The sequence below is a fragment of the Pezoporus wallicus genome, unplaced genomic scaffold, assembly GCF_028554395.1.
Source record: "Pezoporus wallicus isolate ANWC-B61680 ecotype Strahan unplaced genomic scaffold, APGP_CSIRO_Pwel_v1 contig_6484, whole genome shotgun sequence".
NCBI classification, from domain to species: Eukaryota; Metazoa; Chordata; class Aves; order Psittaciformes; family Psittacidae; genus Pezoporus; species Pezoporus wallicus.
In genome coordinates, this window is record NW_026638903.1 from 1,732,368 (window position 1) to 1,757,830 (window position 25,463).

The 25,463-nt window shown below is 44.6% G+C and overlaps 2 protein-coding genes across 11 annotated transcripts in view; both read right to left on the minus strand.

The window, feature by feature from the left end:
* Positions 1 to 855: 855 nt before the first annotated feature.
* On the minus strand, positions 856 to 8,326 carry ZDHHC23 (zinc finger DHHC-type palmitoyltransferase 23). 2 transcript variants are annotated; one of them, XM_057413104.1, is made up of 4 exons: positions 8,171 to 8,326; positions 7,191 to 7,883; positions 6,376 to 6,543; positions 856 to 1,562 (listed from the first exon to the last, which is right to left on the minus strand). In XM_057413104.1, the coding sequence occupies exons 1-4, from the start codon at positions 8,275 to 8,277 to the stop codon at positions 1,523 to 1,525; spliced, it is 1,008 nt and encodes a 335-aa protein (XP_057269087.1). In that variant the 5' UTR covers positions 8,278 to 8,326; the 3' UTR covers positions 856 to 1,522. The 2 variants fall into 2 exon arrangements, with proteins under 2 accessions (XP_057269087.1, XP_057269086.1); XM_057413103.1 differs by lacking the exon at positions 856 to 1,562 and adding an exon at positions 4,798 to 5,517.
* A 1,902-nt stretch (positions 8,327 to 10,228) lies between these two features.
* GRAMD1C (GRAM domain containing 1C) overlaps positions 10,229 to 25,463 on the minus strand; it is a 63,240-nt gene continuing 48,005 nt past the window's right edge. For 6 of the 9 annotated variants that reach the window (XM_057413087.1, XM_057413092.1, XM_057413090.1 and 3 more), the window contains 9 exons: positions 21,469 to 21,615; positions 20,597 to 20,715; positions 19,483 to 19,625; positions 17,715 to 17,818; positions 16,832 to 17,011; positions 13,405 to 13,462; positions 12,793 to 12,903; positions 11,841 to 11,946; positions 10,229 to 10,475 (listed from right to left, as the gene is read on the minus strand). In XM_057413087.1, coding sequence (XP_057269070.1) covers positions 10,398 to 10,475; positions 11,841 to 11,946; positions 12,793 to 12,903; positions 13,405 to 13,462; positions 16,832 to 17,011; positions 17,715 to 17,818; positions 19,483 to 19,625; positions 20,597 to 20,715; positions 21,469 to 21,615 — 1,046 coding nt within the window. In that variant the 3' untranslated portion in view covers positions 10,229 to 10,397. Of the gene's footprint in view, positions 10,476 to 11,840; positions 11,947 to 12,792; positions 12,904 to 13,404; positions 13,574 to 16,831; positions 17,012 to 17,714; positions 17,819 to 19,482; positions 19,626 to 20,596; positions 20,716 to 21,468; positions 21,616 to 25,463 lie in introns of those variants that run through there. The other 3 variants (XM_057413088.1, XR_008972614.1, XM_057413093.1) reach the window with 3 other exon arrangements.

Below are 25,463 nucleotides of genomic sequence, written 5' to 3' on the forward strand. Positions count from 1 at the left end.
CCTCTTGTGTATTATAGACACATATTGTGCACCTTGGCTTTCCCCAGCACCTGAACTACCACTCCAGGCATGCTCCTGCTGTGCAGGGCAACATGGCAAGCCACAGGGGAGTAAGAAATATAAAAACTGAGGGAAACAGTAGTCTCATATGTTCTTATTATCAGCACTGGAGTTAACAAAGCCGGTGGCTGCTGGGGTGTCAGAAGTCTGACACCCTTGTGTACACACCACCCTCACCCAGCTACAAGCCTGGCTCACTGCTAGCAGGTCCCTGTTGTCAGCGAGTGCAAAGTAATCTTCAAAGAGAAACAGCTGAACAGCTGACAGAAGTGCCACCCAGGCAAATCAAAGCAGAGCTCTGGGAACAATTGAAGGCACCTGTGATTCTACTCATGAAAAGTCATTTTGCCTTTCAGCAGATGTCCCAAGATACAAATGGAATCAAAGGCTACATCTCTTCCCACCATCTGCACACACAATATGCGCGTCATTTCCAAGCATGGCTTAGAAGAGGGTTTAAAGTAAGAGATTCTTCTTTTTTTAGGGTTCTGGATGTATTGTGTGGGCAGGTGTAGGAGGGAAAGCAGAACACTGGACTAAGACTAGGAACCTGATCAGATACAGTTTCCAGGGTGGTGAGAACTGCCTGCAGGCATCTGTTTCATCCCAACACAAACAAACCCAAAGGTCAACTTTTGCAGAACTGGAATAAACCTTATTTCCTAGCTTCTCCTTAGCCTGTGGCTCCCTTATTCCCAAGTCCAGCTCACAGCTAAATAGCCATGAGATGATGGAAGCTTTTGGTCATTGACCTGGCTGAGCGTGTTGGCATAAATCAACAGGCCACTACACAGATCATTTCCAGTAATTTATTTTGATTCATAATTGCATTTGGAAACACTGAACACGACACAAAATGGACACAAACATACGCACACCAGTCCTTTCAACAATGCTCACAAATGTTTCATAAAGTTTCTTGCTGAAACTTAGGGTGAAAAAAACCCAACCCAAACCGAAATGAAATACCCCACTCTCCAAGGTAGACATTTCCTCCAGAGCCCATCATTCTTCACATTATTGTTAGAGCTCCATAAAAACAAGATCTTGGGAGGCTGAGTTCCCACATTTCAGAAGGTACCTCACCTATCCACAGATTTCTGCTGTACAAACATTCTAGCAGTGGAGGAAAATCATGGGAAACTGTAAAACTCTTCACTGCAAGCAATACAGGGAAACACATCCATAATCACGCACACTCCCTGCCCTAATGAGGCAATATACATTCATATAGAAGAAAAAAAATAACTCAAGCACATTATTAAGACATTAGGCTGTGAGGCAGTATCCATTTTATCTTCAGAAGAAATTTTACAGCAAATGGTTTCATTAAGACACTTAAAAGCAAGCTACTTTGAAGGGGAAAAAAAAAGCACCATCATAGCATGAAGGCTGAATGTGATTAGGAGTCACAAGCAGCACAACTCAGGCTCACCAGTGACTTTTGTCATTCCAGGACAAGTTAAATGGAGAAACAGTCAATGTGGGGACCTGTGACTTGCCTACAAAAAAGCACAATGGAAGAAGACAGTTAAAGAGTGCCAAGCCACCATTTTACAGGGTGTATCTAATGGTACACATTTCTTAGTCACCAAACAGTAGGCTGCTGGCATTTGGACACAGAGGATTTAACACTACAACAGTGGCAACATTGGAAGCCTGTCCCCTGAAGAGTTGCCCTGGTCTGCAGAAATCCACACTATTTGTGAAACAACAAATGCCTTTTAAGAGGTCATGGTTAAAGCAGGATAAACTAATCTCCAAGTCAGGGTGGAGAAACATCAAGGTTAACTATACCAAAATCCTTCCCTCTGTGAGGAGAGGGCCCAGAGATGGTCAGAAGCAGGAAAGACTTTCTACACTGCCAGCTATGTGCATATAGTTTTACAGGTGAGATGCTGATCCTTGCCTCAAGACCACACACGACCCAAAAGTCATCTGTCAAATGCAGCCTGCTCCAACACCAGGCAGTATGGATCCAGGCAGCTGCTAACACAGCGAACCCCAGGACTGACTCTTTATGCCAAGGTTTTAATGTTTTTCTACCAGTGTGGCCAAAACCAAGCTCAATAACAGAAAATAAACTGTCCTTTGGTGCACAAGAGATCACAACAGTCTGCCCTTGTTGTAAGCGCAAAAGGGAGTGTTACCCTTCAAAGGCTTCTTGCTAATTCTCAGGGCTGTTAAAAGGAGACCTCCAATAGTAGGCATCTGAAGCTCATCCGCCCTTCTAGATGCCTTTTAGATATCCTGTTGCTTTATGCTTCCTATATCCCAAGGCATTCACAAGGTAAATCATCTCAGGAAGAAGCCAGAACTGTGAACAGAAGCCACATCCTTAAAGAGAAGAATCACCATTGCTATGCACATTACAGCCACTGAACTTCCTGTTCAATGGGGAATCAGAACTGCATTCTCCTCCAAAAATAATAATCCAGTCTTGCAACACTTTTAGTGTCCTGAATGGTTCCAGTTCCTTCTGGAAGGAGTGCAAAAATAAATCACATTTACTTTAGGATTTACCCCCACTGTACTGGAGCGGGCTTGACCAAAGGTGGGGAATGGTTACATTAGTCCAAGGTCCTTTGCTCCTGAACTGTGCTGCAAAGCCCACGCTGCCTGGGAGAACACCACTGAGTGAGTCTCAGTGTAAACAGTACAGATGAAATCCCCCATGCTAGAGCTCACTAAGAGACAAGGGACAAGCCTACGCTGACAGGCTGCAAAGTAGTAACTGGTCTCTACCTGTGGGAAAAAGTGAGCACACTGTTCAGGAGCTGCCAGGGAAGCAACCTCCTCTTTCTCCCAGCCCAGAGAAACCACTTATTTCAAACCTGTAAATTCTCCCAGAGCTTATTCAGCTCATGGGTGTATGACTGATTTCTACACATGTAGCTCACAGGGACAGAGGGGTTGGCTACCTCCACTGCAGGTGTTTGTTCAGCCCAAGAGGTCATTCTGCCTTAATCTTCCCAAATGCCAGGAAGATGAGATCAGAGAAGACCACAAACATGCCAGCCCACATATCCTTGTCTCCAGGGTTGCCAAGCTCCAGTTCATCTCAGCAGGCACCACAAAATGTGTATATGTGCAGTGGAAGCATTTACAGACAACTCATGTGCAGACATGGTCTTTGTATTAATTTAAACTCCTACAGGCAGTCTCCAAGCTCCACATAGTCAGGTCACAGAGGAACACTTGGCACAGTCCAGCTGGTGCCTTTTTCTTCACATTAGGACCAGGGAAGTGGTCAGAAATATCTTAGTGTGTTCAGTTAGATGCAGGAAGCAAGAGAGGTGTCCCTTTTACTTCCTTATAAAAGATTGCTCACTAGGTGAAAAGAGGTAAGTGGAAATAAGGGACACTCAGTAAGTCGGTAACTCTTTCTACACAGCCTCATTTCAAGTGCAGCTGCTCCTCAATTATCTGCTGGTTATAAAAAGTGCTGCCTAAGGAAACCAAATAGTACAAAGAGGGCTATGGGTTTCACCTGAAACTGGGACACAGAATCGGGAGCAATATGGCAGGGATCTCAAGGGACACTCCCAGCCCTGCTGCCTTTTGGCACCATGCACCATCCATCCATTCTTCAGAGATAATGCACAGCAGTGCACAGTGAATTTCCATCACTAAGCCAACAGCCCCCAGCTGCCTGCCATGCAAGGGGAGTCAGTGGTAAGGATGATCTGTGCATGCTGCATGCACATCTAAAACCATCAGTAGCTAGAGCAAGGCCCTTTCCTCTGCTTCTGAACTTAGGCCTGTAACTCTAGTGCCGTGGCCCCAGTCTTTTCCAGACAGGTATTTCATACAACAGCAGGGCCAACAACATATACAAAGGGTTTAAAACAAAAAGCAACAACAAAAACCAAAACCCACAAAAAACCCAAAAACCAGTTGCCACCAAAACCTTGTTATTTCAGCTGAAGCTCAAGTCCAGGCAATGATACAGTTGCAGGCTGATGAGGAACAAGTTGCATTCTTGCAGAGCACATTTAACACATTCATTCAGCTGCCAGTGCAGGTCATCTACCCTAAAAAACAGCTCAAACACATCCTATCCCTGAAAAAGCAGAAGCCAAAGTGTTCCTTGACTTCCTGGCTTGAGAAAACACATCTGCAGTCAGGCAGCTCCACAGTGACTTGGTGAAGAGGAGACAGGATCACAACAGACCAAGACTCTACCGACCAAAAACGCTGTTAGCAGAACTGTCTACTCTCCCACATACTCCTTTCTCCCATACAGAAAGAGAGAAAAATACTTTCCATAAAGCTACTGTAACACCAGACAGTACTTGTTTTCCCCTTAGAATCCCCTGTTCCATGTTGCTTCAAAACATCTCTTTTTTACTTTGTGTATTTACCTGCTGTCTCATGTCACAATCCATAATCAGTGCAGAAACACTTGAAGGGATAGGAGCCAAGGCTTCAAAACAGCACAGACCCCGCCTGCAGGAAGAATGATGAGATCGAAGATGACAGTGTCTTCTCACCCAGTTGGACAGATGGGAATGGAATAACAGCTTTAGGGATCGAAAGGTGAAGGGGTCTTACAAAGCCCTACAGGAATATTTTGCTCACAAAGGCACTTAATACAAGCATGTATACAGCTGGATGGAATAGAAGATAGAAAATAAAGATAAAAATGTACCAGAGAGGAGGGAGCTGCTCAGTGACTGCCTAGAGAGTCTCTTTTAGCCAAACAGACTTGCTTCTGTTTGGAAGGACCAGAGAGGTCCATCTCTCACATTCAGTCTCCTGACATCTCTGAAACATCACATGTAGGCACAAGCCAGGGATTCCTTAACCTTTGCAGGAATCAGTGCACACTCTGAAGTCCAGAGCAGGTTCCTCTTGATGCCAGGGTTCACACCTAATGAAAATTCCAGTTCTCAAAACCTTGTGCTCTTCTTCCTGATAAGCTGAGCTGCACAAAGTTCCTCACAGTGGAAAAAAGCAGCAGGCTCCTCCTCTTCAAATTTGTGCATATGGCTTACTGCTTTCTGCATACTATTGTTGGCTGACAGCACGTGAAGAGCCCGTTCTGCCTGGGAAAGCCTCTGATGTTGTCAGCGATGGGATACGCAGCCCATACACCAACCACGAAGAAGAGTATAGGGAGTCATAGTGGAAGGGGCCATTCTCCTGGCTAAAGAAAGTCAGTCAACATCATCGGCAGAAAGATGGGATCACACAATGTCTTCAGCAGAGCGCTGTGGAGAAGAAGACCCCAGGCTCAAGAAATGTCCCCAGTTGCATAGGAAACCCCTATTATACTGGCCAGTGTCTATCACCAAACCACCCAGGAGCCTGCGCCCAGTGTTGTCCCGCAGAGCCAGCCGAGCTTCCCTCTCAGTCACGTTGTAGCTGATGTTCAACAGCTGGATAAGGAGAATGTATCCCATGCCAGCTGTTACAATGGCACAGTACCACACACAGGTGAACGACAGAGCAGAGCTGGCAGCAGGGAAAAAGATGGGAAGGAAGCCATTTAGTTTTGGAGCAGCTGCTTTAGAGTGACTTTCTCTAGTAATCACTATCCTTTCAAATCCCCATCTGCATCTGCCACAGTGATCTCACTTTGCTGCTTTCATCAGATAATCCTTACAGGCTCTCTCAAAATTAAAGCTTCACTGCTTGCTTAATGAGAGCTTTAACTCTACCAGAGCTACTTTTGCATTGCTATTGCACAACCTAGCTCTTTACGCTTACTGTTGTAAAGGCACTTGATCCTTATTTGGGGACACAACGATGCTCACACTCAACAGATCGTGAAATGGAGCGTAGAGAAAGGTGGAGTCACTCATGCTAGTGTGCTCTGCCCATCAGTGGTAGCACTGCTCTCTGAACTTATGTCCAATGCTTCTCGCCATCCTCCCCACCAGACAAGGCACATTAATGCTGTCTGTCCTAAGCAGGTAATTTGGAGGGACAGTCACTAGATAAACAGTGAGGGATGACAGGGAGATACTACACATGTATTCTAGACTGTCAGACCATTATCTGCACTTGGGGGACAAACATATTTAAGGATGTATCTATACAGGACACAATAAAGAATTTAAATACCAGCTCCCCCAATGTTTTCTGTTTTGTTTTTCCAAATAAATGGCAAGTTTTCTCCATGTCTCAGGCTCCCTGCCTCAGCAAAAGCAGTGATGCATCCCTGCCTTCCAGAGCTTTCTAGGGAGCACTTTTTGATCAGATTTGATAGCCAACAGCACAGGCTTAGAGCACAGGCCTTCTCTCCTTTGAGGATAAGATACCTGACCAAGCCCACACTCAGCCCATCTCTCTCCCAGACAGACATCTCACCTGTAGTCAGAATAGGCCCCAGGGCAGTAGAACAATGCCACAAATGGAGTTCGGCCCCTACAAATGGTGTGGAGGGTCAGCGTAATCCCATACACAGAGGTGAGCATGAAGAAGGAGAGGGCAAGTATGAATGCTTGGTGGTTCCGCTCCCCTACACAGCTGTTAATCCTCCAAAAGGAAAGAGAAGATTACTTTGCTTAAAGGGAAAATAAACTGTTTTCTCTTTCTTCCTCCCTCCCCCAGCTGTCAGAGATCCTAATTTCCAAGGTGCTCCTATACAATACCAGCTAAGAACTTTGAAACATGTTTAAAGAAGCTTTATAGCTTTTTATAGAAAGGTTATAGGTACAAGTCAAGAGACCAGTAGGGTAACAGTGGTAGACCGTTTATCTCAAGCTTTTAGCAAGTGTAGTAACCTTTGCTAAGACACATCATACGTTACTGCTCTTTGGCTCCAGTACAGCATACACACAGGCAGCTTGGGGTTCCCTTGCCTAGAAGAGCACTAATGCAAGTTAATTTCAGGACTGGTAGTGTTCCACAGGCCAAATCTAAAACTACCAAACCTGAAAGCCCAGATGAAAAACGGTAGAGAACCAAAGGCAATTCTGAAGGAATTCTGAATGCTGTAGAAGTTATCAGCTATCAGGTCAACCCAACCTACAACTGGTAAATCAAATGTACTGGCATTACAGTACATTAGCATGTCTTCCACGTAAATAACCCCGAGAAGAGCTGTAAAAAAGAAACCAACTTAAAAAGGGGGGAAACAAAATGAGAGAGAACACATATAGGCTCAGCAGTGCAAAACCTACCAGACACAGTGGTGGTCCAGCCTCCTCACACACCTGCCACAAAGCCGGCAATGCCCTGCTCGGGCGGGTCTAACCAGCTGGCATCTAGCACACCAGTCCTTTTTCACACCTTCTGGCTCCTCAGCTGACATCCGGGAATAGCCCTGAGCTTCACCATTCGCAGCACGGCCACTGGCAGCTCCCGACGCATGGAGCCCATTGGACCTCCCTCTAACACTCTTGCTGGGCAAACCCTGGTGCAATGCCTTTTCGCCGCTTGCTGGGATGGGAAGGTAGCCAGGGTCTGTCTTGGCTCGAGACAGGGCTGTAAGCATAAGAATTAACCCGCACGTGAGAGCAACCACTTGGGAATACCCCACGTGGCCTCGCGGAACCACCTCCTGGAGAAACACATAGTACATGTAGCCCAAGGAGAAGAGCCCCAGGCTCAAGAAGAAGAGAGTCCGCTCCTTCCTCCTGTGGGTGAGGTAGTAATACCACAGCACCACGACGGGCAGGGACGTCAGGACGACCAGCCCCAGCAGGAAGTGTAGGGCGGCAACGTGGAGGAAGACGGGCAGCAGGACGAGCGGCGGCACAAGGCTGACGTTGATCTTCACGGCCCCTGCGAACCAGGGCACCCGCACCCGGTCCGCCACGGTGTCGGCAATTCTCCCCAGAGCGCCGGGGGGCAGGGACCTGCATGTCAGCCACCTGTTAGGGGGAAGCACAAGCTAGCCCGGATAGCGGACGGGGAGCCACCCCGCACCCGAGACCCTGCCGCTGCATCCTCCCGCCCCGAGGCACCCAGCCCGCCCGCCGACCCCTTCTCTCTTCCCGGTCAAGTTTCCCGAGAAGCGGGGCGCTGCTCCGCTCCCCCCCAACTCCACTCATCCAAGAGGGTACCGGCTGCCCACGGGGGACACACAGAGCCCCTGCGGGCGGCCGCTGGGCGGGGGTCTCGCAGCCGGGCGGTGTGTCGGGGGCGGCGGAGCCGTTACCTCTCGCAGCCCTCGTCCAGGTCCTCGCAGTCGCAGCAGCACGCCGCCAGGTGGTTCCTCCGGCCCCGCCGGTCCACGTACTCGCAGCAGCAGAGGGGCTCCTCCATTGCCGCGCCGCGCCCTTCCCCACCGCCCTCCCTCAGCTTCAGCCGCCGCCCCGCCTACCCGCCCGGCCGCAGGTGCCTCGCGCCCGCCACCGCCTTCTCCACAGCGGGCCCGCCCCCTTCGGCCGAGCCCGGCCGCCATTGGCAGCCGTGGGCCGCCCCCGCCCCGAGCAGAGGTGTGCGAGCAGGGGGCGGGTAGGAGCCCCCCATCCACCTGACGGCGGAACAACCCAATGCCTGCCCCCGAGAGGCGGGGCTGGCCGTGACGCGAGGGCACCTGCCTTAAAGGGGCAGTGCAACAGGTGGCGGCTCGGAACGCGTGCCCGCAGCCACGCTTAGCGCCGGGCCCTGCTCCTGAGAGGGTAACAGCCGTTTGATGGGAATTAAAGCTTTCCTTCTTTTTATGCCCCCCCCCCCCCACTTTAGAGCATGATCCATCTCAGAGACTTCCAAACATGTGGGGAAGCTACTGGGCGAATGTTATGGTTTCATCAGAGGATCCCAAACATCCAAGTTCAGTCATTTATTTCCTTGCACTGTTTGTGCCAAGTGCATTTGATTACCTGAGCCACACACCTGCAGAACTTACCAGTATCTGGTGTTGCACCAGACCCATTCTTTCTCTCCTTTGACACGTAAAAACTGTTAATCTTTGCAACTAACACCATAACAAAGTGCCCCTATGGGGAAGCTCAGGGTATATGGATGGAAATTACAGCTTCCAAGTTCATGGGCATACAGCAGGCTATCCACCCACACTGGGCCCAGTGCATCCCTGGTGGAGACACTCTTTCTGGAGAAGGTGGTAGAAAAAGGCCCATGAAGCCTGTGGATAGGTTGCTTTCCTGGATGTATGCCTTCAGCTGCTGGGAAAATCACCAGTAAGGTCTCCAAATTATCAGAACAGTAGCACCACAGCTCTGTTTTGTCTGTGCTGAATCCTGGGCTAGTCCCATGACTAGTGAGTAGGAAATCACGTCAAACAGGTATTAAGAGAATGCCCAGGTGATAGTCCTGAATGATGTACAACCAGTAGCACTGTGGCTTTTACTCCCTTCCTTCAACAACTTACCTCCTGCACCAGGCTACCCATCTCTACTGGTTGAGAACTAGGTGTCTTTGCTTCTAATTTTTTCTGCTTCTGGACTACAGTGCATTTCTTTCACTCCCCTTCATGCTATATACATGGGCAAAGTAGGACCTTCTCATTCAGAGTGAGAAAATCCATCTTTTTACTCTGAAGTTCCCCCAGTTCCAAGTGAGGGAGGACTTGCTAAAATCTGCCAGTGCTACACCCCAGGTTGCAGGCAGAACTCAGCTGTTTGCACCATTGCAAGACAGACTGAGCACCACACCACCCAGCACTGCCCTAAAACGAGTCTGAGCTCAGAGGGATGCTGCTGCCTCCCTGGCTTGCATTTTCAATTTTCAGCTCCCTTCTTTTTACCAGCCCAAGGAAAAGGTGTTTCATCACCAGTGGGCACAAACCATGTGGAAGAGCTGAAGAGCAGCTCTTGGAGGGAAAATACCGAGGGCTGAAATTTCTCTGGGAGAACTAGAAACATATGGCAGAAGGCAGACTGCCAAAGCTCACGGTATGCGAGAGATTATCAAGCATTTCCTGTTAGTTAATTAATCTTAAAAATATTCACCCTTCAAGACTGTGACTTGCTTTGCCCTGTGGCTAAAAAAAGCACAGAGATCCTGTGGCTGTGAAACCACGACCTGTTTTTCTTTTTCCTTCAAAAAGTTCTTCATCAACGGTCATTTTTTAAGTTGGCATAAAAAGCTGTGATTTCATTAAAGGGAGCCCAGCTCTCTCCTCCTCCAAAGTCTGCAGATCCGGTAACCGGCAGTACCACTGCCCTCACTCACTCACCATGCAATCCGAGAGCTCTGTGCTTACCCTGTGATAGAGGGCTGGCAGGAGAGACAGGTCGCCAGGCTACAGGAATGCAGAACTTCTTCCAGAAACCTTTATTCTGTGCACCTTTTCAGCCAAATAATAAAGAGTCCAAAGGTAACATTTGCAATCCCTACCTTGTAAGGCCTCACACATACACACACACACACACACACACATCTGTTCTTCCGACGTCCTGAATAGAAAGCTGATGGGGGTATTAACTCTCAGTCTTGCTGTTCTGTGTCCTGTTCAAGTGGTCAAAGCTTCTTTGGAGCACGGAAAGGGAGCTCTTTAGCTGTGGAGATACAACCATCACAGCCCCCCCAATTACTTAAGTTAGTCTTCTGCATGGGTGAGTGCTATCAAGAAAATAATGTCTCCCTCCTTTTCTTTGAAAGATTTCATGCAATTTCCTCCTCCCTGTTTCTATAAACAGTTGGCTTACTGTGCTCTCCCTAACTCTGTGCAGTTTATAAATACTAACAGTCCAGTATGATAAAGTCTCAGCACCTCACCAGACACCAGTGCAGAACATAAGCCACCCCACTCATGTTTAGTCACAGTTAATGCTCATAAGAAATGCTCTAAAGAATGTGGCAGCAAAGCATTAATTTATGTTTAATACCTGGCCCTCCCAGTACATTTTGCTGCACAAAATATGTTTAAATTATTGACAACCCTCAGAAAACACAAGGTAACAGGCACTAAGATGCATCATGATTTCCAGACTAAAGTGTTACTTGGTGGTTGGATTCTCACTTTTAAGGATTTTTTTTTTTTTGTATTCTTTTTACACTGTGTGTTCAAAAAGCAGCTTAACACTTCAGAATTCGGAATTGTTCATGTAGTAACCAAAGAAAATGAAAATGGCATGGGAATGAAATTTATTTCTACTGTGACATTTCCAGCACTCATAAGCCTTTTCAAGCTGTGATCAAAATAGTTAATAGATAAGAACAATTTCATGTGCAAAGACACCTCTGAACAAGGAGAATTAAAAAATGGCTTCTTTTTCTACCTTTAGTGCATGGGAGAACACAGCGCAAACTGATGATGGATAGAGGTACATGTGAACTCCATCCCAGCTTTCGTAATCTAGTAATTTGTTCTGTCACATTTTAAGATTTACTAAAAGAACTTAGAATCAGAACATGCATAAGTAAAAAACAAAGTACCAAAGTACAAATTTACTGTCCTTCACTTACTGAGTTGAAATCTCAGCCTAGGGGTTTACGAGTCCTGGACTTCAGGATCAGAGAGATACAACAGCATTCAGCAACCTTGCAATTTTTTTAGTGCTTGCAGTATTTAAGAGCCTGGAAATGTCAGTTATTGAGAAGGATTAACTCCACAGTTGTGGAGCCTCTCAGAAACATTTTTCACTGGAGATTAGGTGGCCCTGTGATACCAAAGCTAAATGAAGCTCTTACCAGTATCTAGAATATTAATGGGGAGCAAAGCCAGGATAAACCTGAATGAAGAAACCCCATAACAAGGTGACCAACTACTTAATGTTATGGTTTGAGTCTTCTTAGAAAAGAGGGTATTTTGAATTACTGTTGTCTTTGCTTTGTCATTATTCAGAACTGCATCAACACATCTCATAATACTTGAGGTGTTGAGAAACACAAGTATCACCAGGAAAGACTGGCAGACATACCTGCTCAAGCATTTCAATTGAGTCTCTTAGAACTCCCTTCACATGTTTAACCTGTTCCTTATCGTACTGAGGGATCTCCTCTTTTGATACCATTTCTGGGGATATGCTGAAAGAGATTGAGATTAAACCAGAAATATGAAACAAGCACCTCCCATGCCTTTTTAAAAGCCACTGCTCTTTGTGACGATTGCTCTGCCACTGCTAAAAGCATCCTTTTCCAAAAGCCACTTAAAAAGCTGCTTGCAATTGAGTTTCAGTCCCTCTTGCCTTGGAGATGCTGCCTCAAACCTTCACAGACAACATCCACCAAAACCAAATGTCCTCACATTATGTCTATAATGCAAGTTCACACACTTCACAGGACATGGTCTTTCCTATGAAGTCACTTTAATGAGTTCCAAGTGATTATTACAAGAGGTCACCACACTGCTTCCATACTAGGAATCAAGTTACATTTTTTCAACTTGTTTGCTGATATCATATTCAAGAGAGGAAGCAACATTGGAGCCTCTTCTATATGCCTGAACACAAAAGACACCTAACATGGAAGTTTGAGGGGAAAAGGAGGTTTAGCAGGAGACTCACAGAAAGAGACTAAAAAGCTAAAGTGAATCTTTAGTGTTAAATTTGAGATCATGCCAGTTCACACACGATGAAGCGAGCACTTTGGTTCTGTGATCAGCACTATGACATTCTCAGATGAGTCACACAGCAGGGTGATAAATGCAAGCTAAGGTTAACACTCCCCAAAAAACAACTTGCCAAAGGAGAAATTTATTACTGCAAGATGCAGTCAGACATGTCACTGGATATCAGCACACACCACAGAAAAGCAGGAAGCACCAGCAGCTTTTGAAAATTCACTGCTGAGTTTCATTGCTTAAAATTTATTTCTTTAGATCAAATCCTCACATAAGCTGGGAAGAAAGCAAAGACTGTGAATGCAACTTACTTCAAAGAGCTTTCTTCCTGAAGCTGGACATGGTAGAGGGACTGAGCTGCATGCTCTATCTTTGACAGTTTGAGAAACAGTGTTATATTCAGCAAGACCAAGAGCAGCAAGCTGTAGAGAGAAGAGAACAAAAATGAAGTCCTGTAACAACTTCAGTTGCAATGCTACAGAAACAAGATCTTGGCTAAAAACAGGTAAGAAAAGAGAAACCTTCTAAGAACCAAAAAAGGTGTGGGGGCAGCACTATACTGAAAGTAAAGATCTGTCCAAAGAATTCTTAGCCAAGTAGCATTAAGCTGTGTAATGGCAACTAGTAAGAATGACAACAGTGTCTCCTGGATCTTTTAAGATTAGGAATGAGTAAATTCTAGACTTCTTGGGTTTTTTTTAGGATTAGACCTAAGTAAACCTGCAAGGTAGATTAGTTTGGCAAGTCAGCATTTTCATTCCTTGTGTCACTTAAGACAATTCATTTCTCTCCTATACCCGAGTGCTCCATTCAAATTATCATGCTACGTGCAATGTTAACGTACAAGTGAGGTACAGACAAATACAAATAAAGACCAAGATGAACTTGAGTCAAGCCACATTTTAATGCAAATGAGTACTTACAAGACACTCATTACTACAATGATGGTGGTGGTCCTACTTACAGCATCTCTTTTCCTTCCTATAAGGCATGGAAGAGAAGGAGGTTAAAAAGCAGCGAAGAACATTCCTAAAGGATGCCTGCAGATACATGTCAGTGCCCAGCATTTCACACAGAATAGCTCAACAGCTTCTGATGGAAAAAAATAACAGATCATGTGGGTGCAGAGGATCATCTCTAACATTCACTAAGGCATTTCTGCAGTCAGCTCAGACAAGTTGGCTGGATGGTAAGGCTCTTCCTTCAAGATTTCCCCCTACCCCAGTAAACCAGAGAACACAGCACTGGGGCATGTTCACATTAAACCTAGATAGCCTGAGAAGCCTACAGTCCATCCATTAGTAACACTCACACGTGCTGCTAGGCACACACAAGCAGATACAGGCTGCAAACTGGCTCTTTTTTGCTTGCTCTCCTCACATTAGTCTGACAATCAGGGTCAAATAAAATTCTCCTGCGATCTGTCTCATCCTTATTGACTTGGTTTATATATCAGCTTGAAGGCAGCCTTTCAAAAGAACACCTGCTAGCCATCAAGCCACAGGGACCAGACACTAGTGAGAGAGAGTGTGGCAGTCCTCTCCAAATTGAGTTATCCCTCCCACCATGGGCAGGCCAATCTTTAAACGTAATTTCCTGTTTCCCTAAAACACACTTAGTATGGAACATAGTAAAGAACATGAGTTCCTTACACTCATATTTGCTGCCATGGACAAAAGGCATGCACAAAAGCTGAGACACACACACTCACCTGAAGAGGTGGAGCAGCAGTAGCAAAATTAAGTAATCAGGAAGTAATCTCACTCAGGTAAAGAGTCCATTACACATGCTGTTGATCTAAATATTCTCTCATTGCTATACTCAGTGTTGTCTCCCCTCTTTAGGAAAGGGCACTTACTGCTGCTTTACTGTGTACAATTCAACTTGTGTCACAAAATCCACTGTCCTGGGTTCAGCAGTAGCAGTCATGTTTTTCCTTTGTGTTAACTGGTGCAGTGCTGTGTTTTGACTTCTAGCTTGAGAACAGTGTTGGTGAAGCCGATGTTTTCGGTTGTTGCTAAGTGATGTTTACCCTGACCAAGGACTTTGTGAGGCTCATGCTCTGCCAGGGAGGAGGGGAAGCTGTGAGGAAGCAGAGATGGGGCGTCTGACCCGGGCTAGCCGGGGAGGTATTCCATACCACAGCACGTCATGCCCGGGGTGGGGGGGGTAACTGGGAGTTACCCGGAAGGACAGGGGCTTCCAGGTGGAACTCGCTTTCTTGGCCGGTGGTATCGTATTCTCTTCCCTTGTTATTTTCCCTTATCATTGTTTTAGCTGATAGTAGCGGTGGTGATTTGATGCTGGACTGTTCTTGTCTCAACCCATAGGAGTTGCACTCTCTCGATCCTCCTCCCCGTTCCTCCGGGAGCGGGGAAGGGGAGAGCCCTGGTGCGGGGCAGGGGGAGACGGACACGGAACAGATCTGACTGGATTGGTAGTCACTCGTCACAATGCTGATTTATTGATCTCACAGTTTCAGTATATCATATCTTATGTCCATCCGGTATTTGCTGTATTAGTGTTTTTCAAGTGTGGGGCTTGGGCTAAGGTTTTTATCCCATTGTACTTTATGGTAATGACTTGTAATACAATAGAATCATTGATCATGAAACTGATCTGGCTTATGTTCCCAGTGTGGTCACCACCTTTATATCCACCCCTTATTCCATACCATTCACGTCGTGCTCAGATCCCACATTTTCAATACACCATCGCTCTCCCACATATATACATCCATATACATACAGACCAAGAGGAAAAGATCATTTTCTTAGTGCATGGACCAATCCCTATAATGCTGCAGAGTCCATTCGGTCCATGATGTTCAAAGTTCATTCTCTGTTGGGATGATGGCTGGAGGGAAGTCAGGGCCAGTCGCTGGTGACCTGGAGACTGTCGTGGTTTAAACCCAGTCAGGTAACTTGTTCACTCACTCCCAGTGAGTGGTGCCGAGCTGACAACAATCGAGGTCCGTGTCCGTCTCCCCCCCCCCCCCCCCCCCTCCGCACCAGGGCTCTCCCCTTCCCCGCTCCCGGAGGAACGGGGAGGAGGATCGAGAGAGTGCAACTCCTACGGGTTGAGACAAGAACAGTCCAGCAACAAATCACCACCGCTACTATCAGCTAAAACAATGATAAGGGAAAATAACAAGGGAAGAGAATACGATACCACCAGCAGGGAAGACGAGTTCCACCCGGAAGCCCCTGTCCTTCCGGGTAACTCCCAGTTACCCCCCCCCACCCCGGGCATGACGTGCTGTGGTATGGAATACCTCCCCGGCTAGCCCGGGTCAGACGCCCCGTCTCTGCTTCCTCACAGCTTCCCCTCCTCCCTGGCAGAGCATGAGCCTCACAGAGTCCTTGGTCAGGGTAAACATCATTTAGCAACAACCGAAAACATCGGCTTCACCAACACTGTTCTCAAGCTAGAAGTCAAAACACAGCACTGCACCAGTTAACACAAAGGAAAAACATGACTGCTACTGCTGAACCCAGGACATCCACCATTCTCTGCTACACATCAGAGCACAGATGCTCCTCATCTCTGTAAGTATAGCTAATATTATATGTGCTAACAGCCAAGTTTGTGGTGCCTAAGGACAGTGGAACTCCAAGAAATGCTTCAGTGATCCAGGAATTACAGAAGCAGGTGGGAAATAGAATCACAGAATGGTTTGGGTTGGAAAGGACCTTAACATCTAGTTCCAACCCCCCACCACAAGCAGGAACACCTTCCACTAGACCAGGTTGCTCAAGGCCCTGTCCAACCTGTCCTTGAACACTGTCAGGGATTTGCAGCCACAGCTTCCTTGGCCAACCTGATCCAGTGCCTCACAACTTCTTCCTTATATCAAACCCAAATCTCCCCTCTTTGGCGTAATAAATAGACTTAGACTCCTGAATATAAAAAAAAAAAACAAACAAAACCCAACCAAAACCAAGATCACAGGGCCAAGAGTTGAAAGACCAAGTTTAACCAACTCATGACTTGGGTATGCAGTTATCTGAAGAAATAAAGCAAATTTTCACCAATTTTACATAAGTCATACTGAATTACTTTCTGATCCCAGTTGATTTTCAATCCTATACAGGTACAGTGTAGACATTTCAGGTATTGGATGGGGTTTTTTTTGTTTGTTTTAGAAACAGAAGGTGAGATTAGGTTTGTATTCATGAGATACTCATCATAAGTAATTATGCATGCTCCAAATCTATTTTATGCAGGCTTAAGCATACTAAAGCATAGACAGTGAAAGTAGCATATACACAAGTGTTACTTTTGCACTATTCTAAGAGTCAGTTTTCTGGAATACACCTTCTGGAAAACACTTGATATAAATATTCCTACCTACTATGCTGCTCTGGGACTGTACTCCCATGTCACCAGAGGAGTGCTGGGAAGAACGTTTGGGAAGCGATTCTGCCAGACTCCGGTGTAAAGTGCGTCGTCTTCGTCTCAGGGCAACTAATTTTCCAGTGTCTTCTATGGACTGATTAATTGCATATTCCTCCATTAGGAGATCTGATTCTGCAGTAGGAAAACAACAGTTACCCAACTTTCAAATGGAGAGCCGAAAAGCCTAGCACAATTGTGAGATATGCAGGATGGCAGTGAGAGGAGTAACTGCACCTTCTATTAAACAGACATAAAAGCAGGTAATTGACATAAAATACACCTTGACCTGTACCACTTGTTCTATTTGCTAGAGGGCACTTAGTACACTTTTCAGGTATGGTGTACGTTTTGCCTATGCACGATTGTTTAATGATATGTTCTACAGCAGTTGGAAGAGCACTTCAAGACACTGCTAGACTGAGAGTAGGAATTCTGTTAGGCTCTGAGCCTGCAGCTATGGCCGGCCAGACTGGTAACAGACATAGCCAAGGAGCCTGAGGAGTGCTACTGCTTCTCTTCTCATACCCACAGTCAAGGAAGTATTTAAAAGACAGATACACACAGTTGTGAGTAACAGCTTTTCTGCTGCTCCTCATTTTTCCTTCAGAAAGCTATTATAACAAGATACACACAAGCCTTTTGTTAGCATTGAGCCACAAGGCTTCTTTTATACCCTGGAACTGGCAGACATGTGGACTACAGGAACTTCTGACTTCGAGATTCCTTTGGTGTTGCCTTCTTTTCAAGCAATTCTTTAAAGAATCAAGTTTGACAGACATGAAAACATACATAGGAAAGGTAGCCACTTTACTCCAGCACAAAGAAAATGCCTCACCAAGTTGTTTGAAGTTTTCCTGTATACCTCCCCAGGTATTCTTCTCAATTACAGACTTGACAAGGCCCCAAGGCTGTTTTTTGTACTTCACTTCTGCAGAAACCCTAATAAACAGAATACAATAGTGAAAGAGTGCTCTTCTGGGTAGCACAGTGATAGAAATCTCTTATCAGAAGCAGGCCTCTAGCTTTTGTCCATAATCTGAAATACTAACTGCAATTGCCTTGGCTTTCCACCTGCACAGCACCTACACTGAAGTAAGACAGACAGTACCAAAGAGCACATATCTAGCTAAAGACTCAGATCTGAATGTCCATATTACAAGAAACATTTTGAAGTGCATTCCTTCAGACTAGCAGAGAATTTCTCTCCTCTGAAGTGATCACATTTTAACGCACATTCAAAATAGGCTTGAGGCTTTCAGATCATGAAGTCCTGAATTTATTCTGTATGTGTATACATATGTATTATATGAGCAGTGCAATGGCAGCAGCTAAAATTCATCATCACCACTTATGTGCCGAGTACTCAGATCCTACCCCAAAACTAAAATCTGTCTTTCTGTACGACAGAAGGGAAGTGACATTCCTGCTTTGCATTCCCCAGGTCAAGCTAATCAATAATGCTTCCAGAATAGAAATGGCATAGATTCCTTCAGAGTGTTGCTTTTAAGAACTGAATGAATCCCAAAGCTGTTCACAAAGGACAAAAGGGTAGGCTGTGATTTTGAACTCTTTAAGTCAAGAACATACTTTTTTCAATGCTTGCAAATAATTACCCAAATCAATGTAAGCCCACTGTGTTTCTAGTCTAATAGAACAGCTTCTTTCAAATAGTATTTCTGAGCCATTTTAAACACAGTATAATAAAGCCAGCTGTAACACCACCACGCACCTTCTGTTCTATACACGCATGCTCTGTGCACCATATTGAAATCTAGGTTTTTGGTCTTACCCTGGGATTGCCATGTGTCTCAGATAAAAAAACCACAGCCCTCAGAGGAAGAGGGTCTCATGAAAAATATATATAAAAAAAAAAAAAAAATCATTCAGAACAGGACCTTTCTTCTCCCAGTAGAGAGCGAGCCTTCAACGCGTTTATAGCCTGAGAGAAGCCAGAACAAAATTCAGGCTTCCTTACCTTTCCTGGGGACTGATGAAGTTTGAGATAAAACAGAGGCAGTACAAGAAATGATAATATAGTCAGAAAGTCACATAAGCATCTGAAGGGATCAAGTTTCACATTAAGCGCATTTTTAACACATGAGAGAGAAAAGAGAAGTGCCTTTTTAGATTCCCATATCTAGGTAGCGCTTAATAATGAAGTCTGATTCACTTAAGCACCCTCCCTTCAAAAGTAGGTACATTTCCATCTTCTCTGTACCTTCTTATGAAACTGTCCCCTCTGCAGGCCCTTAGCAAGGATATCTGGGAAACTCTGTAATAAAACATCATAGTTTCAATTTTTCCCCACTCACACAGGTGCACTTAAAAATTCAAGGCCGCTCAGAGCCCAGTTCAGCCTTGGAGATGAGATCCATACCTCAGAGTCAAAGTAAGAGTTCATTTCTCACTGCATTAATGAAATCTAAATACAGCATACATGTGACAAGAAATAAACCAAGCTTATTTTTCAGAAGAGATCCCTAATTTCAAGAGAAGCTGACCTCCTCTATGCTGATGGCAGATCTTTAGAGAAGCACACTTCATCAACCTGTAACATACCTGCCTCAGCTTCTCCCCTCCCACTGTGCACCACTCAGGCTCACCGTAATCGACACTTGTGATTGGATGTGCGGCTGATGCAGTATCTATTCACAGTGTAGAAATAATCGTGGTAGGGGACATCATGGGTCAGCACCTCAGCATCCACTTGGTAAGATTGACCTTTCTGGCTTTGCTTATGCAGGATCTACGGTAAAAGAAAATAAGAAGGTATATTCATGGTACCTGTTTGGCTTCTCACCACCACCACACCCACCCCCCCACCCCCCCTTTCAGCCTGAATTCCTTAGGTTAGATCAACAACTTCAAGTGAACTAGAGCAGGGAGAGAGCCTGAACACCCAGAATAAAAAAGTTACTAATGGCAAGTATAGATGGGGTGGGAAAGAGAAGATGCCTCCCTGTGCAACAGTATTTCCCCACTGCCATTTCAAGTACCAGATGCAAGGCTGGCCACTGACTCGCAACCACAGCTGCTCTTTGAGACTGATCTATGAGACCTTTCTCAAAGCATAATTACAGAATGCTTGAGATTGGAAGACACCTCTGGTGGTTATCTTGTCCAAGGACCCTGCTCAAGAAGGGCCATCTAGAGCTGGTTGCCCAGGACCAGGCTTTCCAGTATCTCCAGGGGAGAAGATGCCACAACCTCAATGGACAACCTATTCCAGTGCTCTGTCACCCTCACTCTCCCTTCAGATACTTACAGACACATTGTAAGATCATCCCTGAGCCTTCTCCAGGCTTAACAGTCCCAGCTCTCATTTGTTTCCCGTGAGATGCTCCATTTCCTTAATCATCTTAGTGGCCCTTTGCTAGACTCTTTCCATCTCTCCTGGAGAGCCCGTAAGTAGACACTGAAAGCATTTCATTGCATCTTTTCACCCCTAAATTCATAAGAGATGCTAATATTTCTGCCCACAAAGTCTGTGGCAGAAGCTTACAGCCATCTGCAAAGGCAGAAAGCCTCTCTGATTTCATCAGCATTTACTCACTAATGGTGAGAGTCAGCAATCTACCTTAGAGATGCTACCTTTAAATTGCAGATGCACTGCAGCTCACTGAACTCTAAACCTTGGTCAGATCTCCAACAGGCTGTACATCTGACCTCTCCCCTGCATTAAAGGGCATCAGAAAGATACACACATGCACACAGTACCTGCTTTTCAGTTGCAGTTGTGAACTTCCCACAAAGTGGATTGTTAATTGTTACAGTGTACGTCAAAGTCCTCAACTGATTGCCATTGGAATCTCTATTCCAAGGGGTTGATACTGCATCTAGATGAGAAATTATGCAAAACCTCACATGTAGATTACCTAAAAAGCATTATCTCTGCTTTTTCACATCTTAACAATTTAAGAACAGTAGTGGGGAGAGAGACAGAAAACAGATTCCAAATGGGTGTGTTTTTTTCAGGAAAAGTGAAAACTCTAGTTCACTGATGAACAAAGGTGAAGTACTAAGGGGCTGAACCTGGGTCTACTGAAAGAGACTTGAGGGTGGGAGAAGAGTAAGCAATTAAATGAAAATATGTCACTTTTGCCACTTTGCCTGCCAAGCTGACACTGAATAAATATTATTACCCTTTTTGACTTTATTTCTGTTCATATGATATCAATGAATAAAGTTTACTCATCCAGAAAATTAAAGCCTGTGAGTATCTTTTAGGAGGATACAAATATCTTGCCCCTGCGCCAGCTGTGCATGTTTCACTATTTCTGGAACACAACATAATCAGAAATACCCCACAGATTGCATCACTTTAAAAGCCTAACCCAAATTCAGCCATTAAGGTGCAGTTTTGTGGTACACTGAAATGAGGATTTTACATTGAAGTATAACTGATCTACAAATCTATGGAAACAACAGGCTAGCTTTAAATATCCTCTCTCATAGTAAAGCTTCAAAGCTTCAAAATTCTTTTTAAGCAATGAGAACCTTAGAATTCAACTTAGCCCTATATAATTTCTCAGAGTTCGAAATTTTCAGGATAGTTTGCAACACAGACAGAAAGGAGAAGAGTGCATTACCTACTATACTCCTGGAACTGAGAAACCTCTGCATGAAGTGAGAATTGGTGAAAAGGATTTCAAACATCTTGTCTGCAGTGATATGGAAAACTCTGTTTATAAAAAGTCTCCCATAGAGATCATTCTCAGAGACAGTCTCCTTCACTGCTAAGGAAAGGCAGAGAAGTCACATTAAGAACAGTATTATGAAGAAACTTTATAATATTCCAAGCTTTATTACAGCTCAAATCCTTCCCAAGCTTGCATCAGCATTTGTTTCTCACTCTCAAAAAAACAGTAATGACAGCAGCACATGATTTGGTAAGTAGGTTGTCTTCAGAAACAAAGTCCAGAATTGATTTTCAACACCACTCCCCCATTTCCCTATGCAAACATAAAATGATAAATCAACATCACAAGGTCCCATCCTTCTAGTTTTGTCTTCAGTATTCTACTAATCCTACTACAAGAATCATTGTGGAAGACAAAAAGTTAGCATAATCTTCATTAATATACATAACTATTATACAAAGGACACATGCATAGCAAGCAGCACAGTGAAACTATACTGGCTTTCTTACTTATGGCTAGTTTCAGAATTCTGCCTTTGACATCTGTAATGCTAATAGTGTTCACAGTCTAAGAGACCAGGTAAGCTCCCATACAGTTCTTCCCTCCATACCGAATCGTAAGAGGAATGCAAGAGGTTCCCTGCTCCATTTTGCAGTCCTGAAAAGAGCATCAAGATTGCCATCCCCAATTCAAAACCTGCAACAAGCACCCCAGTGCCATTCTGTGGCTGCAGCACCGATCTTTGCTATTTTACTCCTTCTTGTTGGCTGCTGGCGTGACTCAGCTTCGTGGTCATCTCAGCCACTCTTGCAGGGTATAAGGGACAGAATTATGATCCTGGAGGGCAAACAGTTTCCTATGCCAACCCCAACTCAAGCTGCTTATGCTTTAGGAGCAAGTCCATCCTAAGGTATGAGTACCAAAACCAAACAAAACCCCCCACCCACATTACTGAAACAAAACAAAAAGCCTGAAAGCAAATCTTGCGGGAACCAGATGAAAGTCTAGCTAACCTTTCAACTGATAGAAATGAAAGTTCAGAGCTGGCAAAGGTCAGTGCTAGCCATCAATGCAAAGCTAGCCTAAATATCAAGCTATGGCTCCTATAAGCTAAGGTTACAGCACTTAAAACATTACTGCTTAGTAGCAGCAGTCAGTATGGATGAATGCAAACACAGCAACTGAACACAACAGTCCCTCAATGAAATCCAATTCTGACTGAGCAGACTTCCACTCTAGTGCTGCTTCTAGCCTGCTAGAAGTCCCTGTTACACATCTGCCTTCAAAAATGTTCTCTTTGACCTTATCATACTTCAGTGTAGGATTCCAAAAGCAAAGCATGACTGCCATATTTTTGTGCTTGCACGAAAGAGAGACTTCCTTCCCATGCTATGTTCCGCTTATGCAATTACAAGTGGGGACAGAAAGCAAACACGTATTTTAAGAGATACATTTAACCAGCCAATATGCAGTCATTACATGCCAGAATACAGATTCTGCTCTGCTGAAACATTCTGTGGGAAGCCAGAAATTCAGCCTGGCTTTTCAGCTTATGTTCACTGTATTTCCTCTTGGAGCTGAACCCAATTCCAGCAAAATGCAGACCAAGTGAACTGTAAACTTGACCTCAGCTAACAAGGCCTCAACATTACAGACCTCTCTTTCAGAGTTCACTCTCCACTTCCTTTCACTAAGAGATAGGAAGCTTCAGATATTGGTGTTGACATCCTCTTTGCCTGTTGCTCATCGGCTAATATGCATGGAATCAGACACCAGGTAATTCAAAACTGGTTAGTCTGAGTCTCACTCAGCTGGACCTTGACAGGCCCACGGAATCTGCTACCACTTAAAAAAATACAAAAGCCCAGACATATGACCAAGCCACTGTGCATCAGATAAGCTCTGACAGCTATTTGTATATGTCTTAGCAAATACAAGATAATACAAGTTACCTTTGCCCCAGTGAGGCTCAGCTGAACTACACAACTTTACATTCACCTGAAACTCCTGAGGACAGCTACTATGTTTCTGATAATGCAAGGTAATTCAACAAGCCACAGCAACTTATGATATGCACAAAGCCCATACATTATTACCTTGATGTGCAGACCTTGCTACTGAGATACTTTACTCTTTGAGCATGATGTCTGTCCTCCCTGTACTAAGTCTTAACAAGAGCATCCATGGGTCTACACAATATTCCTGTACAGTATTTGTATCTAGTCATGTCTCTAATAAGGAATAGTCAATGAAGTGCCAAGTGCATGAGAGCATTATTAAGAAATATGTTTTTACTTACTCTCACCCCTTGGAACAAATTTTTAAAATTGGTGCTATCACATAAAGCAGTATTTTCAAAAAATCCAAGCTGAAACTGGGCTGACAGATTAGGCCCATCAGCCACTTTGGATGCTGAGATTCAAACAACTCTCTCCCAGAAAACCTGGAAAAGCCTTTAATACAACAGGTCTGGAAGGTGCATGCATGTATGAATGCTGCTGTGAGTTCCACACCTGTGGAAGAAAGTTACTGCATACACCAGGAGCTTGACAAACTTCAAGTCGCTTCCATCTGGGCTTCCCAGAGTCTATCTGTAGGTGAAGCAGCAAGCAGGAACAGAAGCATAGCAAAGATTAACTGTACAGTTTACATGCTAGCAATTTAAACAGGATAGAAAGCTTCAACCACTTGTCTCTGCCACAAATGAATACGCCTGTTTGCCGACTGTTTTAACTCACACATAAATCTACCTTCCTTTCATTTACCTCAATACTAGAACAACAGCAAGCATTTACCTAGGTGTGGCTTAGAAATACTGTTTATGAACAGAGTGTTTTGTGCAGGTATCTAGAAATCAGTCTTAACTCCTTAAATTTTAATGCTGTTCTAACACCTCAGCAGTATGCAATTATCAACCACTAACTCTCTTAGCCTGTCACATTTATAGATGAATTGATGCTGCTGTCTGATAAGAGAACATAGGATTATTCTGACTTTAGTTTAGGACCCTAGGGACCCAGAAATCCAGAAGTAAACCTAGACTGAACCAGGGCACTCAGTAATGAGAGCAGCAAGCCTGTTCCCTCCCCCACTATTGCCTTGCACTTCATAAGGTCATTTTCATCACTGCAAGGCAAGATGTGAAATAATATCTGAACATAATATCATGATGCAGCAGTGATTGCAGAGGTTTGGAAAAATTTGCAACACAAGAAAAGAGACAGAAAACTGGAAGAGAGGAAAGGGGGAGAGGGAAAAAAATGTTCTTAAAATTCCTGTAAACAACCAACAGCTCAAAGTAAGCACACACCACAAGCAAATTAAAAAAGCTGAACTGATAAGAGTATAAGCTATAAAACAAATTAATAACATGGTTGATTTTTCCACTCCACAGAGCTGGGGGAGGATCAGGAGAGAAAGAAGCATGCATGCAAATCTTGGCACTGTGAGGATTTCTATGCCTCTGTGGGTAGGTAAAAATTGCACACTGCACAAAAAGGTATGCAGACAGGAGCCTTTAACCATATACACCTGAAATCAAGTCAATAAAATCAGTTCCTGAAGTGAACATGTTCCAGACACCATCTATTTAATGACTGCATCAGCAATATTAACCATTATCAAAGAACTCCCCTAAACTTTAAAACACTAAGGACAAAATTAAATTGGGGAGTTACTGAGTATGAATTATAACAACGCCAGCTTCTTCCAGTTCACAAGATAAAAACCTCATGCCTTTAGATAACTCAACCATGTATCTTCCAAACCCCAAAGTAACAAGTAATTGGTATTTATATATTCAAAATACACACTTCCAGTATTTTGATTAAAATGGCAACAAGACAACAGGGCCACTTTTCCTTACATACACTGCACATCCAAAAATCTCACATGGGGGGGGGTGTGTGCTGACGGCTGACCCAAAACCAAACAGGACTGAACTA

Excerpts from the sequence above, each read along its gene's own strand:
- ZDHHC23 (XM_057413103.1), bottom strand. The coding sequence starts at position 8,277 with ATGGAGGAGCCCCTCTGCTGCTGCGAGTACGTGGACCGGCGGGGCCGG. Across the intron at positions 7,884-8,170 it reads CTGGACGAGGGCTGCGAGAG|GTGGCTGACATGCAGGTCCC; the intron begins GTAACGGCTCCG and ends TCCCCCTAACAG. Across the intron at positions 5,518-6,375 it reads GGGGCCTATTCTGACTACAG|CTCTGCTCTGTCGTTCACCT; the intron begins GTGAGATGTCTG and ends CCCTGCTGCCAG.